Below are 19149 nucleotides of genomic sequence, written 5' to 3' on the forward strand. Positions count from 1 at the left end.
TAAAACATTTTGCAGTTCAGGAAACTGCCTACCTTAGCGTGAGAAAAGATCCTTCTTTAAAATGCACAGCCATGTTGTGTGAAGACCCCAGCACATGATCCCTGGTATGCACTTTATGATTTCCCTTTGAGGATATGTTTATTGCATCGGATTTCATAACTTCATCCCTATTCTAGTATTTTTGTGTACAAGCAGGCGCATGGGGCACAGACCACATGTGTCCTCTTTGCAGTCTGGAGCATTGCTATTTATTACAAATAATTCATCTGCATTTTGTTTTCTTAGCATTCCATATTAAGTGGGTTAAATCTACACAGATACTAATATGAGATTAAGGTAGAGTTTGCAGCTGGGCTACAATATGGCCAAGTATATACTGGTTTCCAGTGGATTGGTCTGCAATAAACAAATATTATTACAAAAATAAAATGCCATTTTGGTTTGCCCTCTTCTCCCTCACACAGACTGCATAACTGCAGTGGCAGCACCTCCCTTTCTACCTTTCTTCCCGCCTTCCTCTGTCTTGTTTGTTTCCACAAATTAATTTCTAAAGATAGGGTTGGCTTTTGTGGCCATCAGGATGGGACTGAGTTGTCTGTTAAGCATGGCCATAAAAAAATATTAAATGTAGGCTCTGTTTGATTTCAGAAGTCAGGTTATTTTCCAGCCCCTGAAATCACACCTATTTACACTCAATCCAGGAGCTATGTTATTTGGGGCAGTTCTGGGCAATGAGAACACCATTCCCTGTACCATGGCTCCACCTCCAGTATTTTACTATGAATTTTCTTTTCACTTCATTTTGCACTTATTTTGGTTAAAATATACTCTGTTAACATTTTCCAGTGACATTTTCTCAAGGCTTAGACAAATATACATTTGAGAAAAAAGAAGTGAATGAGTGAGACCCTGCAGTATGATATAATATTGCCCAGTCTGAGCAATAAAAGTTTGCACTCAAGAAAGTAAATGAAAGTTTTTTCTTTCCTCATCTCAGCTGTTTGTATTAAATGAAAATCTGTACAAACAAAAAAAGGTATATCTTACCTGTTTGTGCTCTATTGAAAACGTGATCATCTTGTCTTTTCCGTGCACTCAGCCACTTGCTCTTTCAAGTTGCAGTCTTTCTCTGCCACCTACCTCCCTCTGTCTGAAACATTATCTACAAAAGTGGAAAGAAAGACACTTCTAAAATGAAAACATTTCTAGTAATTCAGAACTTCATATTAAAACATTTCTTTTTCGAAACGAAGCATCTAAATCTATGACTGTATGCCATCAAAATCACTGAGATTGGATATTGCAGGGGAACTACATATCACAGTTATAAAAGGAGTTTTGGGCATATGTTACATTAATAAGGTTGGTGTTTAAGCAACCTTGGCAGAGCTCAGACATAGCCTGTTACTACTTTTACATCATGGCAATTAGAAAAATTAAAATAAAACAGTAATAAAAACACTACTTTATGGAAGGGGGTGATTGTTAGGGAACATTTTGCCTGAAATTGACTCATTGTCCATCCTAAACACAGCTGAGGAAATGTGTGTTATGTGTCTTACACACAAATACCAAAATATCTGTACAGCGTTTTGGTGAATGAATCTCAGAACAAGCCAGATTCACCCAACAGTGGTTAAGTGCCAAGGGAGTAGAGGGGTGCACACTGATTCAGCTCAGACCTGAATGTGCCACGATACATGCATTAGAAAAACTGCTAGGTCTACCTCTGAGGACAAAAGTAAGCCAATTTCTACACTGATTTGTGAAAAAACTTCCATGACCTTTCATACTGTAAAATCAAGCACTAAATTCAATGTGTTCAGTGTGTTCTCACACATGTTAATGTATTCCCTCATGACAGCCCCAGCTTTCCTTTCCAGCCCTGCATAACGATCTCTTCATCTGCCACAATCAGTAGAGGAGAGACAGGTGATGCCTCTGGCCCTTAAGGGTTGGGTAGGACGGATGAGTGACACACGCCAGATGCTGAGCCCTGATCTGGGCTGCAGCTCCCCTGTAAATACATCATGGAGTAAAATTCACTGCGTACATTCCAGCTGCTGCAGAGCATGTCACTGGAGTAGATGTGTTGTCACATACACAAACACGCACCAAATAGTATCTGTACATGTGATAAATTAGCAGCTAACAGTTAATTCTTAGAGCCACAGGGGAAAAAAGAAAAAGGGGGGGGGGAGCACACCCTCAAAGGAAGACTAAAATTAATTATGAAAGGTCTCTAAAGTTGAAAACTAAAACCAAAACAAAACTGGGCTCCTAAGCACAGTGAAGGAGACAAGGAAGTCAGTGATATGTGTCCCCATGCTATTTTACCATACAGATTTTTATCTTTAATTTCAGTTAATTCAGTGCCTGTGAAAACTACCAAGCCAGCAGCTCTTGAGCCTGAAGTCTTCTGCATCAATACAGACCCAGAGGCTGCACCTCAAAAACATCCCTGGGAACACCATGGTAACAGTTGCCAAGCCCTACAAAAACAAAAAGCTTTTAGGGGGAAAGAGCACAAAGACTGACAAGATAAAAAAGAAGAAAAGCAATAGTGATTTGAATTCATTTCAGCCAAATTTGACCCATGTAGATCCACAAGTAATGCATTCAACTTAAAATTAAGTATATGCTGAATTCTTTGGACAGACTGAGGGATTAAAGAATAAAATAAAGAGCAGAAATAGGAAGCCTAGTGAAACCAAAGTTATCATCTCATTCGGGAGGTATTTATTGCACAGTATAAATGAGGAACAAAATAAATGGACAAAAATTGCAAGAAATTGCAGTCAAGATAAAAACCTTAGCATTTAGGAGTATAAATACTGCTATATGGGAGTATAGTATAAGAACACTGTATAAGAGCATTCATATTAGCTAGTTTGTGAACTGAACAGGACATTAACTGGTAACTTGAAAGTTGGTATAAAATCACACCAATAAATCTTGCAGGTGACATAGTGACAAGAGAACTGGTGGGAAGTGGGATGTTTGGAAAGACCTGAGACTATTGCTAAGTCTTGGCACTTTCAAAAACAAATAGTACATAAATGGAGCTGTTTGCAGAATTACACATCTAGGAACAAGGAAGGCAGGTGACAGAAAGAGTCCTGGAAAGGATGACCCTTTAAGGAGTCGTAAGCAGGTGTCATGGGCTTGCGTGGGATCATCAAACCTTTCATTCTGTGTACTTGCAATCTCAGTCAGCTATGCAATAGCTCAGAAGAAATGCCAGAAACATCCCTGTGCCATCAGCTTCATGCCACCAACCAATCTGTTTTTCACAAATTCTTAGTAGTGATCCTGAAAATACTGTGGTGATCACAGTTGGAAAGCCTGGCAGCATTATGTGTCTTTAAAATTGTGTTGAGGCAAAAAGCCCAAAAAACTATAAGTATTAGTTGCTAAGATGGTATTTTGCTTCTTGTGTACCTTCTGCAAGAGAGAGATTAGAATGATAACAGGTTCTTATATCGTCATTTTCAAAATAATATTGAACAATTGCACGAGGTACAAAGAAAAAAGGAACAAAAAATACCTGAGGACTATGGGAAATTAAGGAGGTGCATCTATTTTTGCAGGAAAAAGAAGATTATTGTCTGGAATAAAATAAGTTTCATAAGAGAAAATATTACATATGAAAGTATTGCTTAACTCACTGAAGTAAGGCGCTACAAGAACCAACAGCTGGAAGATCAAGCCAGCCCAACTCAAACTGGAAGTGAGAAACACTGAAGGCAGCTAAGCACACCAACAAAACCTGGATTTTCCATCCACTTTGTGGTATCTTTCAGCCAGGAAAGTATGGCTTTCTGGAAACAGCAAAAGTTTCTCTGAGCTTCTAAGAAGTATATTATTAACAGCATGAAGTATATATGTGGCTAGATTAAAAACAAACGAACAAACAAACAACAAAACAGAAAGTTCCCTTCCCACTAATAAATATGTAGACCTTTTATCAAACATGATGTTCACTGGTCCAGCTTTTGCACTCTGGGTGCTCGCAGGCTGGCACCAGATATAGGATTCCCAGGAAAGTGTGTAAAAATTGCAGGTGGTACACATCCCCACTACCTTTTTTTTCCAAGTCTTTCTGAATGTTGATATTTTGTTTGATGATCTGTTTGCTTGTCCAGCAAGCCATTCGCAGTAATGTCAAATTCTTCTTTTATGAAAAGGTCCAGCTAAGCTAGAAGAGAACTTTGAATTGCTTTATAGGAACGTTTTCTGGAGGAAGTTGTAGCTTTTTGCACCTGATTGTCTGTTAGAACCCATCATTCTTTATTCCCAACCACAAGATTTTCTTTTCACATTACTGCTATGAAATGTTACTAGTGTGTGACTGTAGGAGAAGGCCCATGCCAGTGTTTTAATGGTACACAGCCAATTCTTAATCCATGCCCTTCCTAAAAGTGTGCTTTCCTTCATTGCTGTCATAATTTTCTCCCTGAGATATCTCAGCTGTTTTTTTCCAAGCCTTTGTAGTTCCTTGTGTGACTCAGCCCACCTAAAATTCTTTAGTTAGGACCAAGAAAAACTATTTATATATAATTGTAAATAAGTAGTGATGTCATTAGTGAACATAGTTTCCTACCCTTGGTTTCCAGCATAATTCCCCATTCTGAGACTGATTTCACAGAGGGCACCAAGAAGGCAAAACAGCACCTGTACTTTTGCATGAATGCTTCCATCGCTCTGCACTAAGGCATTAAAGTTTGCTCATGTCTTACATTAGATAGTTTTACAGTCAAATAGCTGTTTATAAAAGAAACAGAATTAATACCAAGCTGCATCAGACCTGATTGCCCTCACACTTCAGGGTGAGGTAAAACTCCTACATTCAGCCCTCAAGGAGAGATCCTCCAAGGGACACAATTCAGACCATCTGCCACATCACAGCACCCAGTTGCACATGTTGGTACTATGTTTTGAGGTTCTTCACAAGAAACAAATGCTCATACTCAGCAAATGTCAGGTCCTACCTTTGCTCTTGCACAAAGTCATAGGTGAGCAGCTCATACGAACAGGAGGAAGGTACGCTGTGTCTTTGGAGTACATATTCAGTTAAATTTACCTTCTGAGAAGTGAGGCGGGTTTGTACATTGCACAGCGTATTGTTAAGTTCGAAGCAGGCACAGATGTCTTCTTGGTGGGAAAGCTCCATACCTCCCGGGAACAGGAATAAACAGGAGAAACAGAATCCATTGCCCCAAGTGAGGTTCCTCAGTGACTTTTTGCGAGATGACAGGCATTTCTGAGCTGTTTCCCTTATTTTGGATGCCAGCCACAGAGTGAGCCCTTCTCTGTACTGTAGCTATTTGTTCACTGCTCAGGAGAAATAAAATGATACAGTATGAGATGTTCCTTTTTTGAAGGCCAACAGTTCTTCCCTTCACTCACTTCACGACTACCGACACAAAATTTGCTCTCATGGGTGCGGGGGCTGAACCCTATAGCCACAGCATTCCAGGTTGCACAGCAGTGTGAAAAACAAATCTACCAAACTAGAAGAGGAAGAAAAAGAAATTGTTTCAATATGAATTTTAAACCTTGCACCTGGTGCAGAAAAAATTGAAACTTATGCTCATTAGGCACTGATGTATGATTTTGGCGAAGCACTGGTGTTCAGAACAATTCCTAGCACATGGAATATGGAAACTGCATTTTGAGGGAAACAAAATAAAGTCAAATTTTTAATTATAAAAATTTTCTGTTAAAATTAATTAAAGAATTCCAAGTCTTGAAAATACAAAATGTTGATTTTCAGATTTTTCCCCGTGGTTTTGTAAAAAATCAACATTTCAAAAACAAGTCATATTCTTTCTTTTGTATTTTCTGTGGGTTTTCATTACACGTGCTTAAAACATAACTTAAAACGGGTCTCTTTTTGCAGGAGCTGTGACCCATACCGTGAAGCTGAATATTTCCAGCGTAGCTATTGACATGAGAACTTAACGTGTCCGATAGAAACTAATCTACCTCCTATGCACGTCTGTCAAAATGAGCAGTTAGCATACATTCACCTATTCACGCCTCTCTCTGTCGGAGCTGGGGAGTAAATCCTAGTAAATTACCGTCACGACAATTTGTTCTTTTCACGTGCCTTTACCCTCGGCGTTGTTTTCGTTTCTACTAAATACAAAAGCATCGCCATTCCTGGCATTTGCAACGATTCAAAATTTCTGGGGGATTCCTCCTCGGGAAACGATTGTTTTTTCCTCCTTAAGATTCTTCAGATCTTTCTCTGACTTCTGTAGCGGCGTTTTCAGGCGGAGGCGGGACTCGGTGGGATTTGGGGGGCTCGAGCAGGATGGGGTGTCCCGATAGGGCACCGACGGCACCGTAAGTGCATGAAATGCAATCAATGAAAAGAAATGAAAGGCAGCGGGAGACGAGCTGCCTCGCCGAGCAAACCTCCCCCCCCGGGAGCCGCTCTGCTCCCCCTGTGCTTCCCTCCCCCCAGCTGCTCTCAGGCAGTCTCGGCTGCAAAACGGGGTTCTCCCCGACTCCCCCGACCCTACGGCCCATCGGAACGAGGGTGACACTCCCCGGGCGGCCGCGGGGCCCGTCCGGTCCTGGCACGTTAGCCGAAGGGAGCCGCGCTATAGGCAGGGAGGGAGGCAGGGAAGGAGGGCAGGGACGAGGGTGTCATCTCAGCCCAGCGCGGTCTATCCCCCCCTCACTCCTCCCACCAATGAGTGGTGCCTCTTAACCCCCGGGAACCTCCCTCCCGCCAAGCATTGCTCCACTTTGCAGAACACGAGGAAAAAAATAATTCTCGGCCGCGGCCAGCCATGAGTTGTTTGGATGTTGTGTACCAAGTGTACGGTCCTCCCCAGCCCTGCTTCGCAGCAGCCTACAGCGCTTACCACCAGGTACTCGCAGGGGGCAGCGGGGGAGAGGCAGAGGGTGGGAGGGGTGTCGTCTGGAGGATGGCCGTCTGGGGCCTTTCCAAAAGGAAAAAGGGAAAAGGAGAAGGGGAGGGGAAAGGATGAGGGGGGAAGATCTGGGAGCCTGCGATGGTGAGCGGAGCAGAACCGTATCCCACCTTGGGGCGGAGCTCGGCAGGGTACGAACCCCGGCGGCGACCGGCGACCGGCGGGCTGCCTTGGGAGCGGGAGGTTTTAACCCTGCCATGGCTTTTTAGGTATTTTATTATTAATATTATTACTACTATTATTATTACTATTATTTCCCTTTTTCGTTCCCCGGGACGGACTCCGTCGGAGCGCGGCGGCTCGGGGCAGCGATGCCGCGGTTTGCAGGGCACGGCGAGGAACATCGCTACGCCGAGAGCCGCTCCGAGCAGCCGCCTTGGAGGGGTGCTCCATAATTACCCTTTGGAAGTCCGGGAGGCGACACCTCCGAAAGGCTGCGAACTTTTCCCGCTTTGGCAGGGGAGGAGGAAGCCCCGGTCCCCGCTAGGCTGCGGGGCTGTGGGGATGCTCCACGCCTCCCGGGGCTTCTCGGAGGCGAGACCCCGTGCCGTCCCCCGGGGCTCCCGGTGGTGGCTGTCCCTGCGAGACCCGCGGGGGTTTGGTGGCCGGGAGCCCCGTCTGGTCGCCCGGCCACCGCAGGTATCGATTAATTCCCGGATTTCGATACCAGGATCCCGGCGGCCTCGCGGATGTCTCATGGCAGGGACAGCCCGTGGTGCGCGGGGCGCTGCCCCCGCCGCGGCTCGCACTGTCCCGCTTGGATCCGCGCTCCATTCCCAGGGCTGCACCTGCTGCATCACCGCTTTCTCGTTCGCCCTCTGCGTTTCTCTTATTTTTCCTCATTGAAATGAATTCTTTCCTCCCCCAGCAAAACGAAAAAGAGGATGGATAGAGGCAGCAGCAGCCCGGGGCGGGGGAAGGGAGCAGCCCCCGCTGCTGAGGCTCCGCGCAGCTCCCGGCGCGGCGGCCCGTGCGGCACCTCCGGCGCTTGGCAGCGGGGCCGGAATACCTGTTACAAATAGCAAATGATGTCTTTCCCCCTACCTTGACACCCCCTTCCCGCACACGGCTTCGTGACACATTATTTAGGGGGATGATCATTACCTCAATGGCCAAGCCGGGGGCCAAGTGGAAAGGCGGTCGTCACGAAGGGAGTGACAGGATGAAATATCTCGCGTGTCTCGGTCCAGGGCTCTGACCCGCCCGCTCCGAGATTCCCCCACCGCCCAAGCCCGGGCTCGGCGTCCTGTCGTTTATTTCTAAGAGACTCCCAGCAGCTGCGGACACGCTAAAGCGCATAAAGAAAAGATGGGAAACATCCAGCAAACTTCCCAAGGCCCGCTGCTTTCCCACCCAGAGGAACGCAGGGAAAACAGAATAATCATAGAATCATAGAATAAATCACCAGGTTGGAAAAGACCTCTTGGATCATCAAGTCCAACCATAATCTTGCAGGAAATACCTGGAGCTTCTTGTTGGACCAGGAAAAGCGGGTTTTTTTTGTTTTTTTTTTTTTTTTTGGCTTGAAATACGTTTGAAGCTCCTAGAATATTTTTTTTTCCTTCCTCCTCGCCACTGTAGGCTGCGGGACACTCTTTGTGGCAGATTTTGCCCGCAGTCCCATTGCTGTGAGCCGGGGTCCGAGCCCTCCTGCCCGCGCCCCCTGCCTCCCTCCCTGCATCTCAGCCTCTTGGCAGGACCTGGCGTGCAATGTGCCTTCTTGTGCGGGACCTCATGCTGGGGACCCGCGCGTGTGGCTCCCCGCTGGGCTGCCCCTGCCCCGCACCGAGGCTGTCTTGCTCCATTCAGGCCGGCATCTTTGGGTTTCGGGCCCCTATCGCTGTGTTTGCAGCCTCTCCGAGGTGGGTCAGAAACGCAGCTACGGGGCGGGGGTGCTTCTAGGGTACGGCGGGCAGCCGAGGACCAGACTTCTGCATCCTCTCGGGAAAGGCTCGGGAGCGCGCCTTGCTGCGCTCCGCTGCGTGACTGGCTCTTGTTTTCTTTACTTCTTTCGTTCGTTCCGTCTCCCTTTCCTCCAGAAACTCGCCTTTTACTCCAAAATGCAAGAAGCTCCGGAGAGCGGCAGCAGCGCCAGCAGCTCCTTCTCCAGCCACCCCGCGGCCAGCATCAAGGAGGAGGACTGCAGCCCCGAGAAGGAGCGACCCCCCGAGGCCGAGTACATCAACTCCCGCTGCGTTCTCTTCACCTACTTCCAAGGGGACATCAGCGCCGTGGTGGACGAGCACTTCAGCCGGGCGCTCAGCCAGCCCAGCAGCTTCTCGCTCGGCAGCGCCAAGGCGGCGCGGAACGCCGGCTCCTGGCGGGGTGAGCGCGGGGTGAGCGCGGGGCGGCGGGGACCCCCCTCCAGGGCACCCTCATCCCCTCCACAGCAGCCGCGGGGGCCCGGCGGGCAGCCCCTGGGCGGTCCCAGGCCGGCAGCCGCGGGCGACTTGGAATCATAGAATCGTAGAATAGTTTGGGTTGGAAGGGACCTTAAAGATCATCGATTTCCAACCCCCCTGCCACGGGCAGGGACACCTCTCACCAGATCAGGCTGCCCAAGGCCCCATCCAGCCTGGCCTTGAACACCTCCAGGGATGAGGAATCCACAACTTCCTTGGGAAACCTGTTCCAGTGCCTCACCACCCTCATGGTGAAGAAATTCTTCCTAATGTCTAGTCTAAGTCTGCCCCTCTCCAGTTTATACCCATTCCTCCTCATCCTATCACTACAAGCCTTTATGAACAATCCCTCTCCAGCTTTCTTGAAGCCCCTTTCAGGTACTGGAAGGTCTCTATAAAGTCTCTTCAGAGCCTTCTCTTCTCCGGGCTGAACAACCCCAACTCTCTCAGCCTGTCCTTGTATGGGAGGTGCTGCAGCCCTCTGATCATCTTTGTAGCCTCCTCTGGACCTGTTCCAACAGCTCCATATCCTTCTTATGTTGAGGATTCCAGAACAGGACGCAGTACTCCAAATGAGGAACTTGACTTTTTTAGGAGGAAAAAAAGCCTTTCTGTTTGCACCCTGCTGCCTGTGCGTAGGGAGACAATAGAGGGAACTGAATCATCTTTACATCACTGGAGTTTTGGGGACGGCAACCAAACAAGTTGCATAGAGACCCCCTCTCTACTGCTGCACATCTCCTGCTCAGCTGAGAGCTGGTTTCCCAGCCCCTCCATGAATTGCTGTCAGTAGATTCTAGGAATGAAATAGTAGTTTAAATATTTCACAAGCAAAAGATATTCAGTGCTAGAATTGAAATTGATGGCAGGAGAGTTCTTTGCTTGTCATGAACCACTTTCCTTTCTTCTGAGTAATGCCAGGACACAGAACTGACATACCTCTGTTAAATGTTTATTAGGAGCACTTTTTTATTTATCTCAGGAAAACTGTGCATTCCCAATTAATAATGCGTCATATCTATCTCCATGCTCTTAATAATTATTAGTCCATCTTGCACATAGCTTACCAGGTAAAGAAAATGCAACGTGTTTTTCCTTTGTCCTGCCAGTCCCCAAAGTTCTGCAGGATGCTTCCCAAAACATGCTAGTGATGTACCAAAGAAACAGGCATAAGTCCATTGTAATGGGTTGGGGGAATTACCCCTAGATGTTTAGAAAATTCATGCTGGTCCTTAGTCGCATCTCATGCTGTTCCTGCCCACTTTGAAACTGCACTGAGGAAGCAGCTGCTTTCCTAGCAGGGTCAGGCAACCTCCGAGGCGCAGGGCATAAATGCTTAGACAGGTTACTACAAAAACAAACAAGAAAAATTCAACCCTGGAAATTGTTGCAGTGCATAATAGCTCTGACTTCGTTTGCCCTACTGAGGAAACCAGAAGTTTCCTTCACCTTAGATAATGGACTTTTCCCTAACTCGTAAGAAATCTGGAGCAAATAGTTTCAGTTTCATGAGTAAGCCCTGAACTAGGTATGTTGGATGTTCAGCTGGAAAGGAATCTGTACTCGATGGGAGCAATTTCTTCTGTTTGGCAGTTTTTGAGGGGATAAAGGGCAATGCAAGGGCTGATTTGGGGGGGGAATCAGGAGATCAGGGTTTGCTCTGTGTGCTCATCGCTGCCTTTCCTTTGTCTCCTGCTTCCTTCACCCAGATGGCTCCTTCCCAATGAGCCAGCGCAGCTTCCCACCATCCTTCTGGAACAGCACGTACCAGCCCTCCTCTGTCCCAGCCACCCTAAGCAGCCCTCTGGCAGCTGCTGCCCACAGTGAGCTGCCCTTCGCCGCTGCTGATCCCTACGCACCTGCCTCTTTGCATGGCCACCTGCACCAGGGTGGTCCCGAGCCCTGGCACCATGCCCACCACCATCATCACCACCACCACCACCACCCCTACATCGGGACACAGAGCACTGCCTATCCCCGCCCCGCTGCCATGCATGAAGTCTACGGGCCTCACTTTGACCCCCGCTACAGCTCGCTCCTGGTGCCCACCGCCTCTGTCCGCCCCCACCGCCTCACCCCTGCCTCTGTGCCCACACCCGTCAGCCCCCCCTGCGAACTGGGAAAGAGTGAAGCGGGCACTGCTGCAGCCTGGACGACACCGGGACCTTTCCCCAATGCGACAGGGGACATGGCACAGAGCCTCGGCCTCAATGTGGATGCAGGTAAAGAGCTGCCCTCTGCCCCTCCAGGTCTCTTCCTGGCTCAGCTGCGCCTGTGCTCCCCACCCACCTCACACCATCCGTAGTAGTGGGAATGGACACTCCTGTTGGATGGAATGCTGATGTGAGGGAATAAACTGGAGGTGGAAGCCCCATGGCAGACACCCAACCTGTGTCCCGGGTGCCCTTCTTGGGGCTCTTAGGCCAGGCAAGTGAAGCAGGGGTGGAAAAGGAAGGGACAAAGCAACACGTCACACCCCCCAACACCATTCGAATTTCTGGCATCCTCAAACATGCCCTGAAGTTGCTTTGAAGTTCTCTTGTCCTGGCCCTGCTCCTGCCTGGAGCAGCAAGAGCTGGAACCAAGAGGCAGCTGCCACAAAGGTCACTGCTTGCACCCCTCCATGGGCTGCCCTGAGGATAAGAGCATGGGGAACCAGAGTAGAGTTTCATAAATTACCTTCTCTCATTTATTTTTTTTCTCACAATTTTTGAGAATAAAACAAAAAGGGCAATGTTTTTCCCCCTCGTAATAGTATCCTGTGCCTGGTGGGATCCCTGGAAGTAAGGCTGTGTGGCCATAGTGGTGACAAAAAGGCAACACAGGCACAGCCAGTAGTGACAGTTCCTGAGTCAGTGATTGTAGAGGCGAGGAAAGCCTGCTTGGTGGCGGTTCTCTGTGCTGAAGTTGGGCTATTGCAGCCTCAAATGTCTCCTGACAGCGGCCTCACTTTACACAGGAGGGAGGTGTGCCTGCCTGCGGTTTAGCTTGGGCTCTTCTCCTTTCTCCATGGCCTCTTGGGGCTCTTGGGAACTTATACTTCAGATTGATTCTCTGATCTCAGCTGGCAGAATTGCAGTTTGTCTTTCTCTGTCCTTAACGGCCTGTACCTATTTTTCTTCTTCCCTTTTTTCTTCTCTCCATTCTCAGGTTTGCAGCATCAGGATAAAAGCAAGGATCTATACTGGTTTTAGAGCTGTCCTTCACTCTTCTTGCCCTGGCTCTCCCCTGTAGATCTCTGCCTGCTAGGCATGGTGGCATTCAGAGCTGAAATCGGGTCAGTTTGTAACAGCTTCTGATCTTGGTTTGCAGCTCGCCGTTACTCCTTCTGTGGTGGATCCCTTCTGAGCTGATGTGCTGACTCAAAGACTCCCAGATCTCCCTTTGCCCTTTTCCAAGCCCACCATGGCCCTGCAGCTCGGGGAAAGACAACAGGACTTAAAAGGACCTGGCATTACAAGGACGCTACTTTAGACTTATTTCGGAAAGGAAAATCCATCTGTTGCAAGAGAAGAGCCAAAGACTTTGAACTTCTGTTTAAGCAGACCTGACACCCAGAACTGCAGTCAGACTGCTCTAAAAGAGTCAAATGACGTCATGGGTGGTGGTGCAAAACCACTGGCCTTCTTACAGGGGGCAGAGGAAATCGTGGGGGTCTTTTTTTAGTGGTGTGAATATTTTTTTATGGAAGTGAAAATTATTTCTTGAATACAAACATGGGAAAGCTACTTAGCAGTTTTGAACTGAATTTTACTTTACATTAAAGAAAAGTGAAAGGAGAAGAAACTGGAACTCATAAACATTTTTGGACTATCGAGGAACTGGTCTGGTTTTTCAGCTTTGTGGTTGTGAGTGGCAAGTGTTTGGCCAGGGCCAGCTGCCCTCGGCTTACAGAGGTGCAGCTGTTCCATGCACAACTGCTCAGCCCCTAGAAAGATGAAAACCAAGGTGGCACTTCTCAGAGTCTGGCAGAACATTTGCATTGGATATATATTGGTTGGTTGGTTGTGTTTTTTTTCGTTTGGTTGGTTTTTTTACAAGAAACATTTTCTGATGAAAGTAAAACCCTTTTCTAGCAGGGGGAGGAAGGAAACCAGTGAAGAATGGCTCACCCTCAATCCAACAGCCTTTTTTAAGGGGAACACCAGAAGCAAAGGGACATGATGAATGATAGGTCTGAGTTGCCTCTAACTTTTCTCTTTGTCTACCTGTTGCTCTCATTTTGTCACTTTAATAGTTGTTTTGTTTTGGTTTCTTTGAAAGGGGGAATAAGATACCTGTTTAACAGTAGGAAAGTTGCATTAAAGGTATCTCCTCCTTTCACTCTGTGTGCTTTTATGAAGAATTAAAGCTAAATAAGAGAAATGAGGCAAACTGGAAATTTCAGAATGAAATAGGAAATATACCTGTCGTGTGGATGACGTGAGATATTTTATTAATTTGCATTAAAGATAAATAGAAATCCTAGCAGTTGAAAATATTTTCTTACTGAGAAAAAATACAGTGTTAAATACAAAAGATAAGAAAATGCAAGGGTGTTGCAGTGCTACATTTTAGCGTACAGTGTATCTGGGTTAAAGTAACGGGGCTGCTTTATAGTGGTAATCATAATCATAATCAAAACAACAACAAATGTTTCTTCATAAAGCTGATATGAGGGAACTGTATCATTCAGCATTGCTGTTGCACTGATAAATTAAAATGCTCTTGTAAGGTGATGAACAATTAATGAAAGAGTGCAGAAATTACAGTTTCCTCTAGTATTTAAAAGCTGACATTTTTACAGGCTCAGCATCTAATCCCAACAATACTGTGCTATGTTTTGTTCTATTTTTTCCTTAATGTAATGTTTTTGACAGCTGACAAAGTTCAATGCTTTTAAGAGGAAAATCTTAACATTACTTCTCTGCCACAGCAGAAAATGAACTTTGTGCCGTGATGAGAGTTTTTACCTTCTGACACTCTTACATAATCTGGCGTAATGTTTGCCATGTGTCAGAAATGGAGTTATGAATAACGAAAACTCTCTTCTCTTAGGTTTCAGCATGGCAATAACTGCGTTTATGGCAAAGAATAGGAATCCCAGTAGTAAGAATACGATAAGGCAGCGTGAGTAAATACCATAAGAAGCTGGCAAGCAGCTGCTTTGAAATACTCTGGGTGCAGAGCATCCCTGGCCGGAGCTCGGCAAATAGTAAGAGGTGACTTGACATGATTCCTTCAGCCAGGCATACCCCTGAGAATTTCACCCTCGGCCTCCAATTAGCCAGAGACCAGACAAGCTGTAAAGGGCAAGGAAAAGACTCCAGAATTTATATTATCGGTTAAACAAAAAAAAAGATTTGAAGCAAATCAAGATAGAAGGCAGCAGCACTTTGCAGAACAAAAGTAACCAAAAGGGGCATTTAACTTTCTTGCTGCAGAAGCTTGGAGATAACAGGATCATTCTGTGAGCATTTGACTGTGGAGATTTTTTTAGGCTGTTTTTAAAGTTTTTTTAAAAAAATGATTAATCTGGCTCCAGCATGGGTTGTGCTTCATCACAATTGTTTCATTTTTTTTTTCTTCTTTCCTCCTCTCCTCTGCAATTCATAATGAGAAAGGCTGGGCAATATGGCCCAAATACATTTGGAAGTATTCATGTAAGCACAAACCAGTCATTTACTTCATTAGCATTTACAATTCATTTTGACTGTGAACGTAACAAGCATGAGAATTTGTGCAATTAATACATGAATTTTGGTTTCGACCTTTGTTCTCCAGGTACTCTTTTGTTGTTGCATTGTGAAAGCATCCAAACATTGTGGCTCAGGGTGTTAAATGCTATGCAAACAACTTTTTAGAAATATTCTGAAAATAACTGAAACTTTGGAAATCACTGAAGAATACCCTTTTAATAAGTTTCAAGCTTAAAAATAATCTGTCAAGGAAAAGATGGAAGTTAGGTTGGGACACGGTATTTGTGGTCATGCTCTCCACTTTATTTTGCTGCTGCACAGCTGCAGTTACAAGGACGCAGTACAGACCTCTTTAGACTCATCTATATGTGCCTCTGCGCTTGCAATTTACTGTTGGTGAGGTTTAGGGCAACCTTAATTCCTGCCTCGTTTTCCTGTGGATATTCCTTCGACCTCGAGTGAAGGAGGAGGAGGGGAGGAGACAGAGGGTGAAAGAGAGTCTGAGTAATACCCTGTGCCTTCCCTGGACTGTGTGCTGCCTGTCTCTGAGGAAATGTATCTGCCCTGTCTCCTCCTTGGGTCAAGAGGGACTGTTGTCCCTTCTCGCCTTCCCTTTGAAGTCCTATTTAAGTTCATGACAACCTATAGTGAGGGCTTAGAGAGTGGTCCCTTCCTAGAAGAGAGGAAAATGCTGCTGGGGGCTTCGGATGCAGCCAGGTTCTCTGACTGGCTGTTAGCGTGCATCTTTTTCTGAGCATGGTTTGTAATTAACATGCCCTTTTGATTACAGGAGGGTGAGCCAGCTCCTCTAGGGGATTGTGGTGTCCTGGCTGGCTTTCCTGACCTGCCACTCAGAGGAACAGTTGCAGCAGGGGAAAGAGAGAGACTTGTAGTGCCATTATTTGAAGAGTTAGGTATTGATTTTGCAGGATTAGGGAAATGAGAATATTGACTAGTTTAAAAAAACCTGAAAAAATGAAAAAAAATTAAAGGAAAAGAAAAAGCTTTACTTCATTTTGCACCCAAGGTTTGGGGCTACAGCCTTAGGAATTGCATTGTTCATTTAGTTCCCAGGACAGTTAGATTGTTCTCTAAACTGACTGTACTGACTAGCAGCTCAGGCTACTAGGGTCCCCCCATTCGAGGCCATTTCTTATTATACCGGAGGAAAGCCCTTTGCAGTGCAACCTCTATTGCTTCCATAGCCAGACACAAATCCATGAATCATGTGCCTGAAAACTGAGCATAAATTTTAAGGAATAGACATGGGGAGATGATGTGTCCCCTCCTCCTGCCCCTACGCTCTCCTGAGGAAGAAGGCAAAAGCTCTAGAGCAGTCCACACGGAGTGCAGGGACACAGGGGTGCAGTACTGCACACCCCTCAGCCCCACTCACATGCACAGGCGTCTGTGCTTGACTGCAGCTCACAAAAACACAGACTGACCAAGGACTGTAGAGTTTCTTTGGAGATGTGTCAAATGCTTATTTTCATTTATGTTAAAGGCAGAAAAAATACCATACAGAAGAGCTGTCCCACTAGGAGTAGTAATACCACGCTGGACATTACTGAGGGTGCCTCATCTCCCCACTACATGGTACATTCGCTCCTGCCCCACCTGGCCCAGGTACAGCTGCAAGGCACCTTCTTCGTTCATCGCACCCCCCTCTCTTCTTCACTTCTCCTCTCCTTGGCTTCTGGCTGGAACTGAGCACTAATCCTCAGTCCAGTGGAACAACCTTATTTTCCATAAGCTGAGTCCTAAAGAGTTGCGACAGCCCCAGTTGCACACAGACACAAATGATTATTCTCTCTTGACAGACCTGCACAGCTCCCTCCTTGTATTTAACTGCAGTCCCAGGGAGCTGGATCAGGAAAGAGACACTTGATAGCTGCTGTTTCCGTGGTTGAAATATTTGTGAAGTTAGCGCACAATCTGAAAGCAGAAGCTAATAAATTATAGGGTGCTAATTGGGGCCGGAGTGGAGCTGTCAATCATATTATCCTAAACACACAAAGACCCTCATAACCTAAAAAGGAAAGAGAGCCTTCAGGAACAGCTCCCAGTTGTCACTAGCCATGACCTCCACTTCAGTGAGAGCACAGATAGTCAAGGCAGAGAGTTTATTCTGCTAAGAAAAAGTAAATCTCATGTTTAAGAGGGCACTTATATTTGGGTTTGTTTGCCTTCTTTAGGACTGTGTTTCCCAGGGCACTTTATTGTTTTGCTTTGCTACTTAACTTGCCACTCTTGCAATTGTAAAAAACCCACATAAATCTGATAAGAATTTGCAGTTTTCCTATTTACGTAGCCCTTAGAGTAGCAGTCAGAAGTTTTTAGTCACTGTGCAAACTTTTTGCATGTAGGCCTGTCTTCTAAAAGCTGTTTCTTACATTTCTTTGTTTGCTTCTCATGCGTCAGGAACATACATAGTACTTTGAAGCTGCAGAAATCTATGATCTGAGCCAAAACACAATTGTACAAACATGATTACCATAGGGCTCTTGCAGGTCTAGTGACTTTGTCACCATCCATCAAGATCAAGCATTTTACCCATCACGTAACATAAAACTGAATCAAAGAATGCTGAAGAGGTTTTCAGTAACACTTTTCCACGGAAATTCATTTTTATGTAGAAACTGGAAGGCATTTCAGAAAGCACTACCTAGGGAAAAGATCTGAAAAAAATTAGGAGCAACCCAAAAGTGAGGAGTAGGAGAGCTTGATTTTGGTGGCAGTATGACACCTGCATGCAGGCCTGACAACTGAGCTACAGTAAGGTCAAACCCTTTTCCTTACTGACCACCTAAACTTACTTCTGCAAGACCACATGCATACATGTACAAACATTTCTAAATGCATCATTTTTCCTTCGTTTTTGATGTCTGTATTAATTATGAAATGCCAGCCTTGAATGCTGGCAAGAAGTAGGATCCATAGTCCCTTCACACAGCTGGGCTTGATGATGTTGGAGATCTTTTCCAGCCTTTTTCATTCCACAATTCTATGATTCTCAGCTTGTTTCTGTGAAGGGAAATGACAGCATCTAACCTGGTGATGCTGGCACTAAAGCCAAGAGCCTCTTCTGAGTGCGGAAGACAGGAGGATGTATTTGACAACTGACTATGGTTTACCATGGCATATAATTTTGTTTTAGTAGATTCCAATAGAGGATAATTCTTTGTGCCTTAAGTAGTAGGATAAAAAATTATGGAGTGATACCTCTGTTAAGATAACAAAGATTATGTCAGCAGACAAACTAAGACAAAAACAAAGCTGGCAAGGTCCTGCTTGAAGAACCTGAGGCTGTGCTGTGTAAGCAGATTTTACTGGGGATGCGGTGATGTCAGATTGAAGAAACACAAAGATGTGAGAGAAGATCTCATAAAAGGTTAATTCTGTGACTCCCAGATTCTACCTCTCTGCTTCTCTGTAAGACAAATCTAAACATGTTTGTGACTGGAAATTACTGAGAACTTACACATAGTCAGTCCTTCTGGAAAGTCATGAAAATTGGATACATGAAGAGAAATACGCCAGGATTTTAATCAGAGTAGTGAGATTTTGGTGCTACAAAATGATGTCAAAACTCCATTTAGTTTTCTGTAGGATAAATGAAGAGGTAAGTATAGTTTCTTACTGTACCGCATAGGACAACAAAGGCATTTCAGGGGCCTTATCTCTAATGACTTGTACTGTCAGGGAAGATAGGGGTTAAAAAAAAAGCAGGAAGAATATCCAGCTATGTCAATATCATTGCAAAAAAGGTCAGTATCCAAACAGAGAGTGGCTATTTTACAGTTCCATTCTTACCGTAAAAGATATAAGGCAGCGACGAACGTCCTCCAAATGGAAGTCGTCACCTGAAGAAGAAGTTAACACGTTATAAAAAAGGTCATTTTATACGGCAGTATCAGTCCTGTCACTGGCAATAATGATAATATTTTGGCATAGTCACTTGGCTGTGATACACTGGGTTTCTTGTTATTTATTAGAGTTAAAACATAATGTCAGTTAGAAGTGCCAAGTGTTATTATAAATAGACCCATGGTCGCTTGAAAAATCCATCTGGTATGCAAGCTCTTGCAATTCACTCCAGTGTGTGTGTGTAAGAAAAGCTTT

At 45.5% G+C, this 19149-nt stretch overlaps 2 protein-coding genes across 5 annotated transcripts in view; one reads left to right on the forward strand and one right to left on the reverse strand.

The window, feature by feature from the left end:
- The first annotated feature begins 6691 nt into the window (after nucleotides 1-6691).
- On the forward strand, nucleotides 6692-16492 carry VGLL2 (vestigial like family member 2). 4 transcript variants are annotated; one of them, XM_054063747.1, is made up of 4 exons: nucleotides 6692-6884; nucleotides 8987-9272; nucleotides 11059-11571; nucleotides 12662-16492. In XM_054063747.1, exons 1-4 carry the CDS (start codon nucleotides 6804-6806, stop codon nucleotides 12700-12702), a joined length of 921 nt encoding a protein of 306 aa, XP_053919722.1. In that variant the 5' UTR covers nucleotides 6692-6803; the 3' UTR covers nucleotides 12703-16492. The 4 variants fall into 4 exon arrangements, with proteins under 4 accessions (XP_053919722.1, XP_053919720.1, XP_053919723.1 ...); XM_054063745.1 differs by having other exon boundaries at nucleotides 6696-6884; nucleotides 12500-16468; XM_054063748.1 differs by lacking the exon at nucleotides 6692-6884 and adding an exon at nucleotides 6997-7156 and having other exon boundaries at nucleotides 12500-16467.
- Nucleotides 10631-19149, reverse strand: part of ROS1 (ROS proto-oncogene 1, receptor tyrosine kinase) — a 90044-nt gene continuing 81525 nt past the window's right edge. The window contains exons 45-46 of the transcript XR_008449347.1: nucleotides 18841-18890; nucleotides 10631-10697 (exon numbers count right to left, since the gene is read on the reverse strand). The gene's annotated coding sequence lies outside the window, so the exon portion shown is untranslated. The remainder of the gene's footprint in view (nucleotides 10698-18840; nucleotides 18891-19149) is intronic.

Source organism: Cuculus canorus, chromosome 3, assembly GCF_017976375.1.
Source record: "Cuculus canorus isolate bCucCan1 chromosome 3, bCucCan1.pri, whole genome shotgun sequence".
Lineage (NCBI taxonomy): Eukaryota > Metazoa > Chordata > Aves > Cuculiformes > Cuculidae > Cuculus > Cuculus canorus.

What these genes read in the sequence shown, in the direction of transcription:
- VGLL2 (XM_054063745.1), top strand. Translation starts at nt 6,804, where the DNA reads ATGAGTTGTTTGGATGTTGTGTACCAAGTGTACGGTCCTCCCCAGCCC. An exon ending in CCTACAGCGCTTACCACCAG is followed by an intron (nt 6,885 to 8,986) that starts GTACTCGCAGGG and finishes CCTTTCCTCCAG; the next exon opens with AAACTCGCCTTTTACTCCAA. An exon ending in CGGCCTCAATGTGGATGCAG is followed by an intron (nt 11,572 to 12,499) that starts GTAAAGAGCTGC and finishes CTCCATTCTCAG; the next exon opens with GTTTGCAGCATCAGGATAAA.